At 43.5% G+C, this 15,983-nt stretch overlaps 1 protein-coding gene across 5 annotated transcripts in view; it reads right to left on the bottom strand.

Annotated features, from left to right (window-relative positions):
* Window positions 1-13,149: 13,149 nt before the first annotated feature.
* MYO1B (myosin IB) overlaps window positions 13,150-15,983 on the bottom strand; it is a 106,463-nt gene continuing 103,629 nt past the window's right edge. For all 5 annotated transcript variants that reach the window (XM_088167795.1, XM_014880925.2, XM_088167796.1 and 2 more), the window contains one exon: window positions 13,150-14,818. In XM_088167795.1, the coding sequence (XP_088023921.1) occupies window positions 14,695-14,818 (124 nt within the window). In that variant the 3' untranslated portion in view covers window positions 13,150-14,694. The remainder of the gene's footprint in view (window positions 14,819-15,983) is intronic.

The raw sequence follows: 15,983 nt of genomic DNA, 5'->3' as shown, positions 1-15,983 counted from the left end.
ATAGAGTGTTTAGTGGTTTCTTGAGATCATCTTGAGGCAATTTTACTACATTTAATCTTAGAAGAGCATTATAAATTTCAAAGACGCCTTCCAGACCTTTAGTACAGCTCTCCTTCCACTGCTCTTTTGTCCATATTCTGCATCACTTTGCCTGAAACACAGCCTTTATTTCAGGCAAATGAAAGGAGGGGGTAATTCACTGCACGCTGACATTAAAGCTCCTTTTTCAGCTAAGCAAAATTTGCTTTCAAGATTTTAGGCCATGGCTGATGTGTCTGATAAGCTTCAGGGCTCAGCTACTTAAAAGTCTACACATTGCCAGACTTGGGAGATAAGTACATTCATGAATCGTGGGAAAACACTGCCAGGTAATCAAACACCTCACATATTCCTGCCCTAACTCGGGGCTGGCTCTCCCAGGGCTCCCCAATCCAGACTCCAGTGACCTGCTCCCCAGTCCAGACTCCAGTGACCTGCTCCCCAGTCCAGACTCCAGTGACCTGCTCCCAATCCAGGCTCCCAATTCCTGCTCTCCTCTCCAATTCCCCCGTGCAGCAGCAGCAGGTTGGGCAGGAGCTGTACCTGTGTGACCCAGCCTCGCAGCAGAGGCAAAGTTCCCAAGAGGCAATTGAGCCAACTCAGCCCTGAATACATTAACCTTTCCATAATTGCAGCCTTCAGTGCTGGCAGCCTTTTCTCCAGCGACCTGGAATCCTCCTGGCTCTTTTCTAGACCTTGGTGCACCAAAGTCTCCATGGATTTGTGCCAACCCTTTCTCAGCTGAGTATCTCCTCATCCTCTCTTTTCAGCATCTCTACAGGTCTCTACACTTAGTTGTCTGCCAGAACATGGAGGGAGAATGGGGGCAAACATTTTCCTGTCTTGGGCCTTTTTGTTATATTAAGCACAATAATAAAAAAGCTAACAAGAGGTTCTCACCAAAGAACAGGATCCAGGGGGTCTTTGCTCACATAACTTTCCTAGCAAACAAGAAGCTTTCTGTGAATAATATTTTCATTTTCACAGCACCTAGCAAACATTAATCCTTGCTCTTGCACCAAGTGGTAAGTGTTATTCTCCCTGTGTTACAGTGCACAGGCCACGGGGCTTACCTCAGGCCAAAGAGATTTCATTTTACATTATAGTTCAAAATATCCCTGGCCACTCGTCCTCTGGCCAGATCATGACTCTGTGTTCAAGCAATAATAAATTCAACAATATTTGATGGTCTGGAAAAACAAATTAATTTTCCTCTCCAAAACTGCTTCCAGATCAATTCATTTTATCTCATAATTGAATGAAAGGAAATAGACTACAAACACAGATGGGTGGAGCTTCTTTTCCACGTTCTGACTAAGGGATCCAAATTTCCTAACTGCAATTAACAGTCTTTTTCAGGAGCCAAGGCAGCACTCAGCCCACAGGCTGTAACACAGGCACAGGCTGCCCTCAGCTGGGGCATCTCAGTCCTTGGAGGTTTCCAAGGGGGCAAAACCCCTGCTCTCATCTCAGAGCTGGCCCTGCCTTGAGCAGCACGTTGGGATGGAGCTCTCCAGCCTGCCCTCCCATATGAATTACTCCATGATCTCACAAACAAAGGTTTTTGTGCTACAATGTGACAGCTATTCTTTGTTTCAGAGAGACACAGACTTCTCCATGAGTTTGACTGAATGGGTGATAAATAACTGTATTTTCTAGACCCACTAAAAAGTGGGACAGCAAGCAGTGCCTCCATCTGCTAATTACATTTTAGATATTACTGCTCTTACAGGAGGCAGCATGACATAGGGACCTGAGTGTGGCTGTTAGGTGTTTCTCTTTGAAGTTAAAGAGCCACACAAGGGTGGGTGGGCTGTCTGTGCTCCTTCATTCCTCTCACATTATTATCAGCCACAGCAGCAACCAGCAGATTCCCTGAAAGGCATTCATGGTGTTATTTCTTCCTCTCAGCTGGCAGATGTTCATTATATTCAGGTAGCACCTAAATGTCACAGGAGCCCTATTGGGACAGATCCTGTGTACAGGTGTCACTTTTTTTTATTGATCATCTCTTCCTCAGAAGATCTCACTTCATAAATGAGAGGCACCTTGGTCACAGGAGGGAACCTTCTCTTGGGCTGTGCAGTCTGTCCTCACAAAGAGCAGAGAGTGAGACACCACAGGAATATTTGCCTCATGCATTACTGAGAATCAGAGAAGCATTTCTGAGCAGCACAGCTCTGTGTGGTTTACAATACAAGTGATTCTTGAGGGGAAAAAGAAAAAAAAACAAAAGGAAACTAATCAAATGCCTCTTAGCAGACCCATTGAACACCAACAACGTGACAAGGTCAATGGCCACAGTGTCAGCAGAGCCACCTGGCCAGTGACAGGGTCACAGATCACCTTGTACCCTCCCAGGAATGTATTTACAGAGGAGCTGGATCTCACCACATGCTGAGAGTTCTCAAGTCCCACGGAACTATTTTAAAGTAAATAGTAGCTGAGGGAACTGAGCACCTCTGGACAAGCCCTTCAGAAATCCCTGACCATTCCTCCTCCATATGGTCACTTTGCTGATTCTCCATGTGCTGTAGCAGCCCACTGAAATTGTAACTGGCAGCATTGTTTCATCAGAATACTCTGCACAGCACTGTCATGTCATTACATTTTCTAGAGAAACATGCCATTTCCTTTAAAACCTTCATTAAAAATCCATATGGAGCATTCACTGCAGCTGGCTTGGCTTTAGTGCTACCTCAGACCTTGGCATGCCCAGCCTGAAGGCTGGTCAGATGTTGGAGCTCCTCCACAGGTACATGGCAGGATTTGGTGGGTGCAGACAAACTGGAGCTTGCCAAGAGGAGAGGCAGGATTTGTGCAGCACAGGGGCTGCTACCTCCTCCTGCCAGAGCAACAGCCAGCCCCAGGGACACCAACAGACCAGACAACATTCTCATTAATTACAAGCAAAAAAACCCCAAAATACACATTATTGTCTCAAAAATAATGATAATCCTTGGCTTCTTGTTTGCATGTTCATTAGCATGTTAATAGGATACCAATTATGGAAGAGCTAAACCACCATGCACATATGCACCCAGTCATTTATTACAGCAACAGCTTCCCTTCTATTCAACATATTTCTCCCCATCCACAAAATGGTTCAAGCTGCACCATCCAGGGCAAGCTGTAATTGATGAATAAATCTTGAGGAAAGCAATTTTGCTTTCTGTGCATTACACAGCCAATTATCTTTTCCAATATCGAGAGCTCTATTTATTTACTAGTGATGGAGCCAGGGAACTGCTGGAAGAAGGACCCAAGGGAGGGTTGCACCTACTAGCAAGCTTCACATGAACACACACCAGTCTTCAAATAAACACACAGACATTCAGGTAAATAGGGGGAGAAATGTCAAAAGTGAGTCCCAACAAACAACAGATTCACAAACCACTATGTCCATATGGAAGAAAACTACTGCTGGTGAAGGAAGCACCCGGGGTGGGCCAGACCAGTCAGGGACAGAGCTCTTAAGCCCAGGAAGGGAGGATGGGGAATGATGGGCAGCAGTGGTGGCACAGGGGGATGCAGGGCTCAGCCAGCCTGGGTAAGCAGCAAGGTCACCTAGGGACTTCTTGAGCTGAGCACACAGGAGTTTCTGACTCAGCAGCATGGTTAACTGTGAAGATACGAGTGCAAGACATTACTCAGGGCAGGTAACAATCTAGGAGAAAACTGCAGTGGAGACTGCAGCCATTCCTGCAGCCATCATCTTCTGCATTTCATCTTCATGGCAAAAAAATCACAGCCAGTTTTCTGTCTTTTGTTAGACTATTTCAGGCAGTGCTGGTGGGAGACAGTCATGGAGAGAACTGTGCTGGTGGTTTTGGGACAGAGCACCAGTCTGTCAGCAGATTAAATCTTTTGCAAATGCTATTCTCAACACATCATGCAGAACCTAAACTTCAGACCAACAGCTCAGCACAAACTTAATTTCATTATGAAGCTGGAGCCTTTCATATTTTGGCTATAATACTCCTAAAACACTTGTGTTTTTCATTGCATGCCACTCCATTTCTTTGGTTTTACTCTACCCCTGAATTTTCTGCATGCCTCAGATTTTTTTAGGGGGGGAGGAATTTGGGGGAAGTACTGCAGATGCTTCGTTTACAAAGCTCCACAGCCCCATGGCAGTCAGGGAGGACACAAAAATGGGCATCAGCAGGGGAGCAGCAGAGGTCTGGGTGAGCAGGTTGGTGGGTGAGTGGAATATTCCACTGGTAGAAAAGAGAAGACTTTGGCAAATAGGGTCAGGACTTTAAGCGAGTTCATGTGTTAAAACACTGATGGCCTCAGTTAGGAACTCTGCTGGAAGTTCAAACATTGCCAGTCCCCAGAATGAGTGGTCAGATAAAACAAATCACTATGTTGAGCTGTGGCCAAGATCATCAGCCACAAATAGATCATCACAATGCATTACTTAGGTGAACCCATATTTGCAAGAACTTCTCCTAAATCTACTGGCATGAAAATTTTAACTATAAGTGCCTGCAGATCTGCAATTCATGCCAGAACAGGACAGGATCTATAGCTAATTCCAGTACCAGAGAAATAGAGCAATCAGCATACAGAAGGGTAGTTTTTGTAATGGTGACGTTTTTCCAGCAGTAGACAGACTCGGGTCACTTGTATGTATTTAGCATCCATCAGATGATAAGGACTGTTGTTGGCTCTAGCAAAGCACACACAGTCTCACTCTGGGCACTCTAAACATTTCCACATCTTGTCATTACCCATGGCTTTTATCACCTCTGCCACCAGAAATGGAATTCACTACTGCAGCACAAGCAGCCTGTAGCAAACCTCCTCTCACCACCAAAAACCCCACTTCCATGAATTAAACTATGATGTTCTCAGGAGGGACCTGCCCTCACCACTGATCTCAAGCCTCCTGCTGCAGCAAGAATGCCCAGAGCACCAAAGCCTGGCATGGTGGCTGTCCCTGGTTGCTCGTGCAAGGATGGAAGGTCAGGATTGTGCCTTGCGATGCCACAAGGGGACTAATGGCAAAGGAATCAGCCATGGCATGGGGCAGGCATGGCCAGGAGAGGACTGCTGCTGGCCAGGATGGGCTGTTGTGGTGAACATTTCAGCAGTAGGTGTCCTGTGAGCCAGATTTCACAGCAGATTAAGAAAAAATGTCCTGGAAAGACAAACCTGCAACGACACACTGTACCAGGAGCAAACTCCGAGGTTCATGGAGTGCAGGAGATTGCTCTTCATGCTGAAGGCTGGGGATCAGCTCAGCTGCTGCTGGGGAGGCTGGAAGCGTGGCTGCCTGGAGCTCGTAAGAAGAGGAAGGGTCATAAGGAAAAAGCCCGGAGACCCACGGAAGGCTGAAGAACATACACACAGAAAAAGAGCACATTGTGTCCAAAGAAAGTTCAACAACTTTCCCAGCTCATTGGATTGTGGGAACTTTGCTTTTCCAGGGAATAACTATGCTATTTTCAGCATTTTTATTATTCAATTTGTCACAGGCTGTCTCAGGAGACTATCAACAATCAGTTTCAAGCAGCATCTGACCACAAACACTTCTCCACATGTGATTTAGAACATCTGGAGCGAAGGAGTCAGCTTTCAAAGCGTGCCAGCACTGCGCTGCCTCTCCAAATTCCTTCTCCTTCCTTCCATCTTCACACCATTGTCAGACTGCTTAGAAAGAGGGCTGGAGAAGCCAAGTTTGGAGCCCTGGCAGTGCATCATGGCTTGTGTTTGCCACGAGCACGTGGGGAGAGCGGGCACCGCCTGCTTTGGCGAAGGGCACAGCCAGGCACTGCTGGTGGCACATTCCCCGCATGGCTGAGCTGCAGCGGTCTAAACGTCACATTCCCGAGGGACAGGGGATGTGATCCTTGGCCTGGAGGCGGGCCAGCCTGAGGACTCGTGCCAAAGCTTGCACGCTGGATATTGCATCCAGGGAGCCAAAAGCAGGCGCGTGCTTTGCTCCGTGCCAGCCGTGCGCACCAGCTCTGTGATTCGCGCAAGGATTTCCTCGGAAACCCAGAGCAACCTTCCCACCACAGCTATCTGCCAGGTAAGTTGTAAATTAGCAAAGCAGCTCTTCAGCAAGCCTGAAGAGGGACTGGGAACATATGAAAAAGGAATCCAGGCAAATAGCAGAGGAAATGACATTATGATCCCAGCTGGAAGCCCTGTAATGAACTGCTTGGTGTCTGCACAGAAAACCTACATGAGAACAGGGAGAGGTTCTGGCCCCCAGAAAGCTGATGAGAATTTTGTCATCATCTGGGAGGGGGAAGGTTTCACACAGTCATTAATTTCGTGTTCATCCCTAATTTCCCTGAATGACCCACACGGATGTGGTGCAATGACACAGTAGGCTGCATTCACGCCGCCTGCTGCCTTGCACGTCTGGCTTCCCTGTGTGGCTGCCAAGTGCTGGGCTCATTAGCCCATGTGCTGTGCTGCTCCCAGCACTCCCCAGCCCAGTGCTGTACAAGCCCGGGTCTGGTTTGTAACAAAGTCAGCGCCAGGGAACAGAGAGGGTGACATTGCAGCAGGATCTGTATCCACTGCTTCCTCGCCTTTCCATGTGTCCAAAGAACGGCTGGAAAAACTCAAGGATGTCTTGAGTTAGAAAATCTGGGATTTTGACACACAGTGTCTTCTAGGAGAGCTTATCAAGTCCCTGACACCTGCCATGGCTGCAGAAAGCCCAGCTGCTATCCCAGTGCATGGCTGTGCCTCAAGCCAGAGTCACAGGTCCCATGTCCTCTCCCCATCCCACCCTATGGGGCTGCACAGGGACCTGCATTCCCCAGGGAGCTCCTGCCACAGGGTGACTTCTCAGCCCTTTCAGGGTCCAGGAAGGACCAGACCTTGGTGCTGCAGTGACAGGGAACGTGGAGGTTCCACTCATGCTGAAATGTGAAACCTCAGTCTTACTTTTCCAGCCATTCATAGGAAAGAAATAGCTATAAATACAGGTCTTATTTCTAGTTGCTAGGATCCATTTTGTTTCTTTTTTTTTTTCCAAGACTGAGAATGGTTTGCAAATCCATTAGTAGTCAGTTCACTCACAAGGAAATTAAAAAAAATGTAAAGTTACCTTTTCTTCACAAGGAAAAAAGATGCATCCTTAAAGCCACAGCGACCTTTATGCCATATTGCAAGTGCAACAATCCAGGAAAAGAAGAACAAAGAAACTCGACTTGAAGTATGGTTTCCACAAGAGCCAAAGCACAATCTTCAAGGAACAATGTGACAACATCCCTCAGATGGTGAGAAGTTGCATCCAGTGGATGTTCCAGGTGGAAGATGCCCCCATTCCCTGCACATTTTCATTTCTTTGAAGCATGTGTGTTCACGCACTCCAGTTGAGGACACCAAAAGCAGTTTCCCAGGAACTGCAGGGACAGCATTTCCTCAGGGCTGCGCTGCCACCAAACACATTTCCCACTGATTCAAGTGTGTTGGCATTGAGCTGAGCAGCGACACACTCCAAAAGCTGCCTGCCAGACCTCACCAGCTCCCTGTGAGGCAGCAGTAGGATGGTTGCTGTCCCAATACTCGTGTTTTGGAGCCCAGGTCTTCCAGACTGAAGAGCCAAAGCAGCTAAACCCTGGTGGCTGCAGTTCAGCAGTCTCTGAAAGCTCCTGATGCCTGGCAGCTCGTGCACCTTTTCCAGGTGACTCTTACCCATACCCTGGTTTGGATTTGCTTTCCTTTCTGGGAGAATTTCATGCCCCTCCTTACATCAGAGTCTAGAAAATTCGGTGCAAGTACGACCAAGACCCTGGAGACAGGGAGACGTCTCGAGCAAAAGGGGGCTGTGGGGCACAGTGAGAGGGAAGGGAATATCTGGGAGTGCAAAACACAAGGAGAAAGCCACAAGGGCAAGGGAAGCCTCCAAATAACAGCATGGATCAGGACTAGCAGAGTAACCAAAAGCTGGAAATGATGCTCTCCTGTCTTTTAAAAGGTTTTTCTTGCCCTCTTTGTACAGAAAAACCTGAAGGAGGGCTCTGAGCAATCTCATGTAGTTCAAGTCCTGCTCATCAAAGTGGGGATTGGACTAGAGATCTTTAATGGCCCTTCCAACTCAGACTGGTCCATGATTCTGTGGGACTGAAACTTCAAGCACGAATGGCTCACAGTTCCTATTTTCCTTTTCCACTTTGTTCTCTAGCTGGTTTGTTGGTTTTACTTTGAGAAATCCTGCCTCCTCACCAGCAGGAAGAAAACCACCCAGGTAGGATCAAACCCCACCTCCTTGGAGCCAATCACATGCAGGACAGCAGGTCACATCAACACAACAGTTTCTAAATAATGCTCAAATAAAGGGTCAAGGAGAACATCTCTGTGCCAGTAACGGGCTGACTATGAGCTGGAAACATTCCTCCACTTATGTTGCTATAGGTTTACTGTTTGTTTAGCAACAGTAATATTGTTTCTATTGTTAAATATAATATTGATATTTTCTTTATCGGAAATAGCTGAATTATTTTTTTACATCATCCCCAGAACAGTTTATGAAAACTCAGGAACCTGCCATCACAAGGCCACAATCTCTATACGATATTAAGAAGTTTGTGACACAATGAAAATTTAGGATCTTCCACTACAAGCTCAGTCACAACTTTTGGACTTTACTTTTCATTTTTAATAACAATCAATAGCTTATGGGGGATTCAATCAGACAGAATTGCTTTGAACACCTCCAGTGTGAGTCTTCATGTTGAAACGTATGCCAAGATCCCTTCCCATAGCTACACAGCATAGTGGCAAGAGATACCCGAGTGTATTCACAGCTATTTAATGCTCCTTTGCAGCAGTTAAAAATGAGCTCCCTCCTTTTGGCATCACAGTTTGAAACTGCCTATTTGATATTGTGATGGATTCATTTTTTTGACTGCAAGAAGCACACACAGCGACCTTGAAGGCTTCGTGTGGTGAATCAAACCAGCAGAGACTCATCATAACATCACTTCAAGATCTCCAACAGGAAGAGACAGAGCACAGAGCAGCAGCAACATTTCGTGTTTCAGGTTTGCTCTTTGTCAAGAGTTTTGGGAAACACTGGCGATGCCACACAGCTAACAAGGCAACTCAAACAGGTACAAAGCATCTTTCATTAAAAACAGCTCTTGGTCAGCAAGGAAATAAAACATTTCCTCTATGCTCAGCTGCAACCAAGGTGCCAAGATGCAGGGGTAGGTAATGGAATAACATAAAAGAATACATTGTTGCTGTATCCTGGAGATATTTGCCTCCCTTTATCACTGCAGGGAACGTCAGAGTCAGGAGGGAACAGGGCAAGAGGAAATCAGAACGTGATGTGAGCCAGAGCAGGAAACATCATCCGGCATCTCTAAGACCACCCACTATCAAGATACTAGTGGGGAAAGAATTCATAATGTGCAGAAGGGACATTGCCAGGCCAGTAAAAATCCCCACTTATTGTGGCAAAACCCACCATGTCCCCTTTCAGAGATCAGCCTAAAGGTATTTGATGTATCAGAGGATAGAGGTGAAAGTGGGCAGTGAAGTCCCAGGCTCCCACAGAAGGATTTCCTGAAGATCCTCAGTACCTTGCCATGTTTCCAGGGAAGAAGATTCCCTGCCCATAAGAATATTTAGTTGTTTGGAGTTTGGTTGTTTGGGGTTTTTTTTATAATTGGAGACTATAAACAGTAAAATGTGGCACAGCAAAGAGATCCCTACCTTGGGCTAGGTGCAGGAAGCAGCCTTGAAAAAGTTGAATTATTTAGAAAAGAGATTCAGATTCTCTGAGTTTTCATTCACATATAAAGCCTTTTGTGCCTCATACTTCATAATGTTGCCTAGTCAATTCACATAGATGTCAATTGTTTAAAAGTTTAGAATGAAGGAGAGAGCCAATCTGTTTCTTGATAGTTTTAGAACTCAATTTCATCAATTGTTTATAATCAAAGTTAACTCCATGGTCTCAGACTGTCTTAGCTCTTATTCAGAGTTAAAGTCTGAATACTCAATTCATCCACTGGTTGAAGAGAACAGGAGCAGAATGGATTCTAGCTGATAATTAGATTAAGTTAATAACAGAAACTCAATTCTTTAAATAGCACTAGTTTACTGTAGAGAAACACAGCCAGACATAAAATAGCGATGTATTTACTTAAAACCAACAAATTCATAGGAGTATATTTTTCCTCTGCATTCCAGCTAATTTTTCAAGACTGCCCAATGCAAATCCGCCCCAACTTACATAAACACACATTTCCACAACCATTACTAACAGCAACTGTAAATTCACCACAATCCTCTCTCTGCTGTGCTTCAGAAGGGCAGGGAAAGGGAGAGATGGGGCACTGCTGAGAGTGCTGTGGGCAGAGCCACCCTGTGAGACAGAACGTGGCAGTTCTGGGCAGTGCCTGTGCTCAAAGCAGCCACTGCTCACACCCACTGCTCAATATTTCAGCAGCAGCAAGTTCTGCTCTGCCAATTACCTCTTTTTTCCATGCACTAAACCCCCCTTTTCCTTCAAGTCCAGGAGGAAACACTCCAGTGAGCCAGGACATGGAAAGTCTCACTGTTAAGTGGGACTGACACGGGAATGGTGCTCTCTTGGAGGAGGATGCCACTGCCTCAATCAAGTCTCCTGAAACTCCAGAGCAGGTCACACAGCTGCAGACAGACAGGTCTGCAGTGCAAATCCCCAAATCCTGTGCTGGGATGGCTGCAAGATCACACTACATGACAACAACCTTTAGCTACATTTCAACTAGGAGGTCGTGGGACAGTGACATACCAAGCACGTACTTTAAACCACTTGACTAAAAGCAGTATCCAGAAAATTCTGATCACTTTGAGGGGTTTCACAAAACTTGGCAAACAATTGTTCCTCCTATTTATAGTCCTATGTTTGTGTAAGCTAAAGATCACTACAATTAGGAGGGAAGTTAGACAGGAGGAGAGTCAGAACTCTTTTGTTGGTCATACTACAGATTCCCTCATATATAATATATCAAATTCACACTGCTCTATATTGGTGCAACTTGTCAGCATCCCCAGAGTCCCCTCCAGTTAGGTCTTTGAAACGTGTTTGTTGGGAAGTTCTAATGCCCAAAGCAGCACAGGTGTGTGCATCTCCCATCACCATCACACTACAGAGCAACCCTTTAAAAATAAACACAACCATTTCCTATAGAATATGGAAAATATGATGTTCTTCAAGATTAAGGATTTAAAAGATTAAGAATTAACAGTGACATTTACATAGACTGGGGAAAATTTTCTCATTTCATATAAAAATTTTGAATTCAGTCTTATTTTTTTCCTCCCAGAAATGTACAGAAAAAGGCTTTCATTTTGGCAAAGAACAGAAACATGAATTGAAACTGAACATGCTTTTCCTCATTTTACATTTTAGTTTCTCTTCTTCCATAATTTGTACGGTGAACAAAAATATAAAAAAATATATCAGGATAGAATTGTTAAGCACAAAAGGAAAGAAACAGATCACAAGAGGTAACGTGGAATATGATAGGTTTGGGGCACAAAGCCATTTTTAAAAATCAGGTTTAACTGGCTATAATTCTGTTCTCAGGCAATTGGTCTAAAACCTAATGTTAGTAAAGTTGAGTTTGTAGAATTTTCAGCAAAAATTATGATGAGGAAAGGACCGAAAAATTTTACTGTGCATCACTGAGGATGCCTCTCAAGGAATCACATGCAAAATAAAAATTTCTTCTTTCTTCAAGTCACACACCAGTGTTGTGTATAATTAATCTAAAAACCACTCACCTGCTTTTTTTGCAGTAAGAAAGATACAGATATAGAGAAAATATAGGTCTAGGAACAGAATTTTATTTGGTTCTAGAAAGCATCATGCATCAAAATTTTTTCTTAATGATTCTTGCCCAGCTTTGAGATGAAAGAATAGCATTTACAAAGTAAAAGGATGCAAAAGTAAGGTTAGCACCATAGGAGGAGTTCTCTTCTCTTTACAACTCTGTTCGACAAACAGTGATAAAAGAGAAGAAAAAAAAAAAGCCAAGTGGTTAGGTGACCTTGCATTTTTATTTTCAACATCCAAGATACTTAAATCCAAACATCAAGATACCATGGCTCTCCTAGTAATATCTAATAATTCATGTTCAGCAAAACTTGCTCTGTATACATTGAGAACTATTCAAGAGTCAAAAGATAATTGTCACAAAGTACCAGCTAGTGTGCAAGGTAGAAATTGTAGAAGTCGAGAAAAAGAAAGGAAACAAGAGAAACCAAGGTGAGGAGTTTGTCCCTCTTCCAGTCTTTTGGAGGTATGGCTATTATAACTTGCTGCAAGGGTCAAAAAAATTGAAAGAATGTGTACTAGAGCTGCCTGGGATGGGACAAATATCCTAATATTATCCTGTAATACTCTAGTTTCATGGGCCAAATATCCAGATGTTCTTAATCCAAACTCTGCCATTCCTTACCTGCAAGCAACTACAGAATTACATCAGATTTCAAATGTTTGTTTTCCTTACTTTTTTACTAATTTTCAACATTTTCTCTGTATGGTTCTTACCGCAAGGCTTCCAAGAAAGTGAACATTTTCACAAACTCTCAAGCAGAAATTCTAATACAGGATTTAGGAGTTTTAAAGGCCACATTGTCATTATTTTGTGATGTCTTCTTAAAGCAATGGAATCATTCCTTTCAAGTACCATTATTTTGCATCACAAATAGATTCTAAAATTTTCTTCTCACACATCTATAATTACAATACATGTAAAATTATTTAAATTTTATCAAACTATTAACCTGACTCATTTATTAGAAGAAGTGTTTTACAAGGAAGAGGCAGCTTTTTGTCAGTTTGGGAAATATGTCTTTTGATTACTCCCACCTTTCAAGGTCACATGTATGGACTTTTAACAGCAACACTGAAGCAGCCTGTTAAAACAATTGCTTTGTATCCAAATCATCGAAAAACCATTTAATCCCAAAGCAGAGCGTGGTTTAACCCAAACCAATTGTATTTTTCAGGCTGATAACCATTAGCACTTGAACACCCATTGCAGTAAACACTGTTTTAACATTGAACTACCCAGAGGAGCCTTCACAGCCGTGAGCGCTACGTCACATCACCATCAGGAGAGGAAGGAGACTCTGAACTTTTCTTTCTCTTTCTTTTATTTATGCTTGGACTTCCAGCACTGCACATCAGATAGCCAGGGTCTTAATCTGTCCTAGATCAGACTGCAAAAAAAAAAATACAACGCGCTTCCTCCGCTGTCCTCGCGTCGACAAATCACACAGTCACATCCCACAAACCCTTCACGTGAGCAGCTCCTTCCCTCTGGAAAAGCATCTCTCCATCTCTCCTCCCAAGGATTCCAGCTAATGCTTCTGGCTTATAAAAGATTAAGTGCAATCAGTTACACTGAAGGTTCATAATGCGGCCCTCGATTGTATTTTCTGCGCACGCATTTACATCAGGCACACGAGTTATATAAAATAGTTCGGAGTACAAAAATATGGTTATAACATAAGAGTACCAAACAGCACAGAATTAGAACAGTTTTATTACCATAATACCAATTTATATACAGACCCCCAAATTAAGGATTTTTTTCTTTTTTTTAATTCTAAGTATTCTTCCCAAATTGACAACTGTAGTGTACACTCTAAAAACTGCAAATTAACAACACAGATCTATTTTAACCCCTACATTGTCTATGCAGTCTGCACCAATCCTCTCTCTTCCACACAAAAGTGTATTATAAATAATCTCACAAAATGTCACGTATGCTTTATTGCACATTGTACATGCCAATATTTAAAAGAAAGGCTCAAACCTTTCACTTGATAACTAACTGTTTAAATAACTAGCATTTACTTGTGTTTTGAATACTATTGCATTTTTCAGGCTCTAATCATAATTCATAATTTAAAAGAAGAATAGCAGAACAGAAGATATGCCTTGAACTTTATAGCTCTTGTGAAAAAAAGAAAAAGCTTCTTTAATTCTGCTGATCTCTACTTTATAAAGTCATTAAAAACATCTGACCTAATTAAAAACGCTGTTTCGAAATTTCTGCATGTTTTACTATAAAATTATGCATGTAGCTGCTTGTGCAATCATCTATTCCTTCTATTTTGCAGAATTAGATGTCTCTGTGCTGTGCTGACGGGAAGGTTGAGTTACACAGGTCCTAGTGTGAGCTCCAGGAGTTGTTTCATCAGCCCCTGCTCTGCTGGTCTGCACAGGGGCAGGACATGAGGAGCCTGTCAGACACCTGGACAGTCTGGGATAAAAGGACACCCTGCACAAATGGCCACCCAGCATCAAGGCCATGTATAATTCCTGTTAAGCAGATCTCTAGACTAAGGAATACGAGTAAGTTATCATTAATATGTGGGTTTATGATATGCTGCACTAAAATACGGCTGCTAAACAAAGAGAATGATTGGTTGTATGACAGATATGTGCCAGCTGGTAAAAATGCCTCACTGGATAAAAATCTGTGGTTTTGAGGGTTAGAACTCTGGCATGAATAAAAAGATTTCAAAGTCGATCGATCAAATGTTTTGCCAAGGGTTTCTAAAGCTATTAGCCATCAACAGCTCCAGAAAGGGATAAAAATAGCAAAACCAAACCACTAAAATTGCACTATTACAAAGAAACAAGTCCATGAAAGGGAGAGTCACCAGCTGCAGTTAAGGGACAGCCACTTCGAGAAGCCGATTGTTTTTTCGCTTGCAGGTTGGGATGTTGCCGTTTTTCTGGCTGCCTTGTATGAACTTCACACACACTTTGTCTTGTTTGAACTGGACCAGGAACCTAAGAGAGGGAACAGTAAAAATTTTAGTTAAGTGTGGAGAGGAAAAAAAAAAAAAAAAAAAGAAAAGACACATGAAGAGCAGAAGTCTTTTCCTGTTGGTTCCAAGCATCACTCCAAAAGATTCAGCTCTGTATTAATAACAAAGACTTGGGGGATAAATAAAAAAAAACATAGGTTATGGTATGGCTGGAATTTCCTTCAGGTTGTACCTCTTAATGATTGCTTTTTGCCTACAACTGTAGACATTTTACAAGTTGGTTTGCTGTTCCTTTAGGAAAAAAAGCAGTTTGAAACAGAATTTCTCATGTACCAGAAATGCAGCAAAGACTATTTCCAACTACTTCACTGTCAGCCAAAGGGACTTCTGTGTTTTCATGGAAGCTCAGTACTTCTGTAGAATTGGGAATTCTCCTGATTTATGCTTAATTTAGTACATCTGGTATTTTAGCAGCTCTCATATGTCTAATCCTTAGTCAGCCTTTATAGCCCCCTGCTCGGCATCTGAGAAAATTCACTTCCTGCCCAGCACTCTCCAAATTTAGACATTTTCTACAGTTCGGGGTAAATTAATCTGGATTTGACTCTTCACTTTTTACTGGAAGGGAAATTTCACTGAACGTGGAGAATTGCGTTTTAAAAAAAAAAAGAAACACCACCACAAAAAACCCAACAAGCTCCTGCGGAGCCTCAACCCTCTCACGGATCTGGACAGCGAGATTAAAAGCAATAAGCAAAGCAGTGCTGCCTCTTGGCTCTCATGCAGTGCTTGCTGACCTAAAAAGTCCTTTGTAACACAGCCGATTTTCCCTTTTAGCATCCTTAAAAAAGTCCTCCAGCAGAGGCCAAAAACTTCAAAGAATTTGCTCTGCAGCCGGAAACCACAAATCAAGCTGACGGCAGAGCTCAGGGGAGGAAGTGGCCTCTGCTGTGCCGAGCTGCCCTTCGGTGCTGCTTCCCTGCTGCACAGCCCTGCCACTCAGAGCTTGCTCTCTCTTCCCAAAAAGCAGAGCAGCCAAAATAAGGCCACGTTTTCTCCTCAATCCCTAGCTGTGCTTGTGTCTAAACTCCAGCAGGGAGAAGACTCCTGCTTCACCATCAACAGTGATGGGTCTGCGAACAGTTTGAAGTGATTTAGTCTGGATAAACTCAACGGCAATACACACA

The sequence above is a fragment of the Sturnus vulgaris genome, chromosome 7 (assembly GCF_052056855.1).
Source record: "Sturnus vulgaris isolate bStuVul1 chromosome 7, bStuVul1.hap1, whole genome shotgun sequence".
Classification (NCBI taxonomy): Eukaryota; Metazoa; Chordata; class Aves; order Passeriformes; family Sturnidae; genus Sturnus; species Sturnus vulgaris.
Note: the sequence above shows the minus strand (reverse complement) of the source record. Positions and strands in the feature narration are given on the sequence as shown.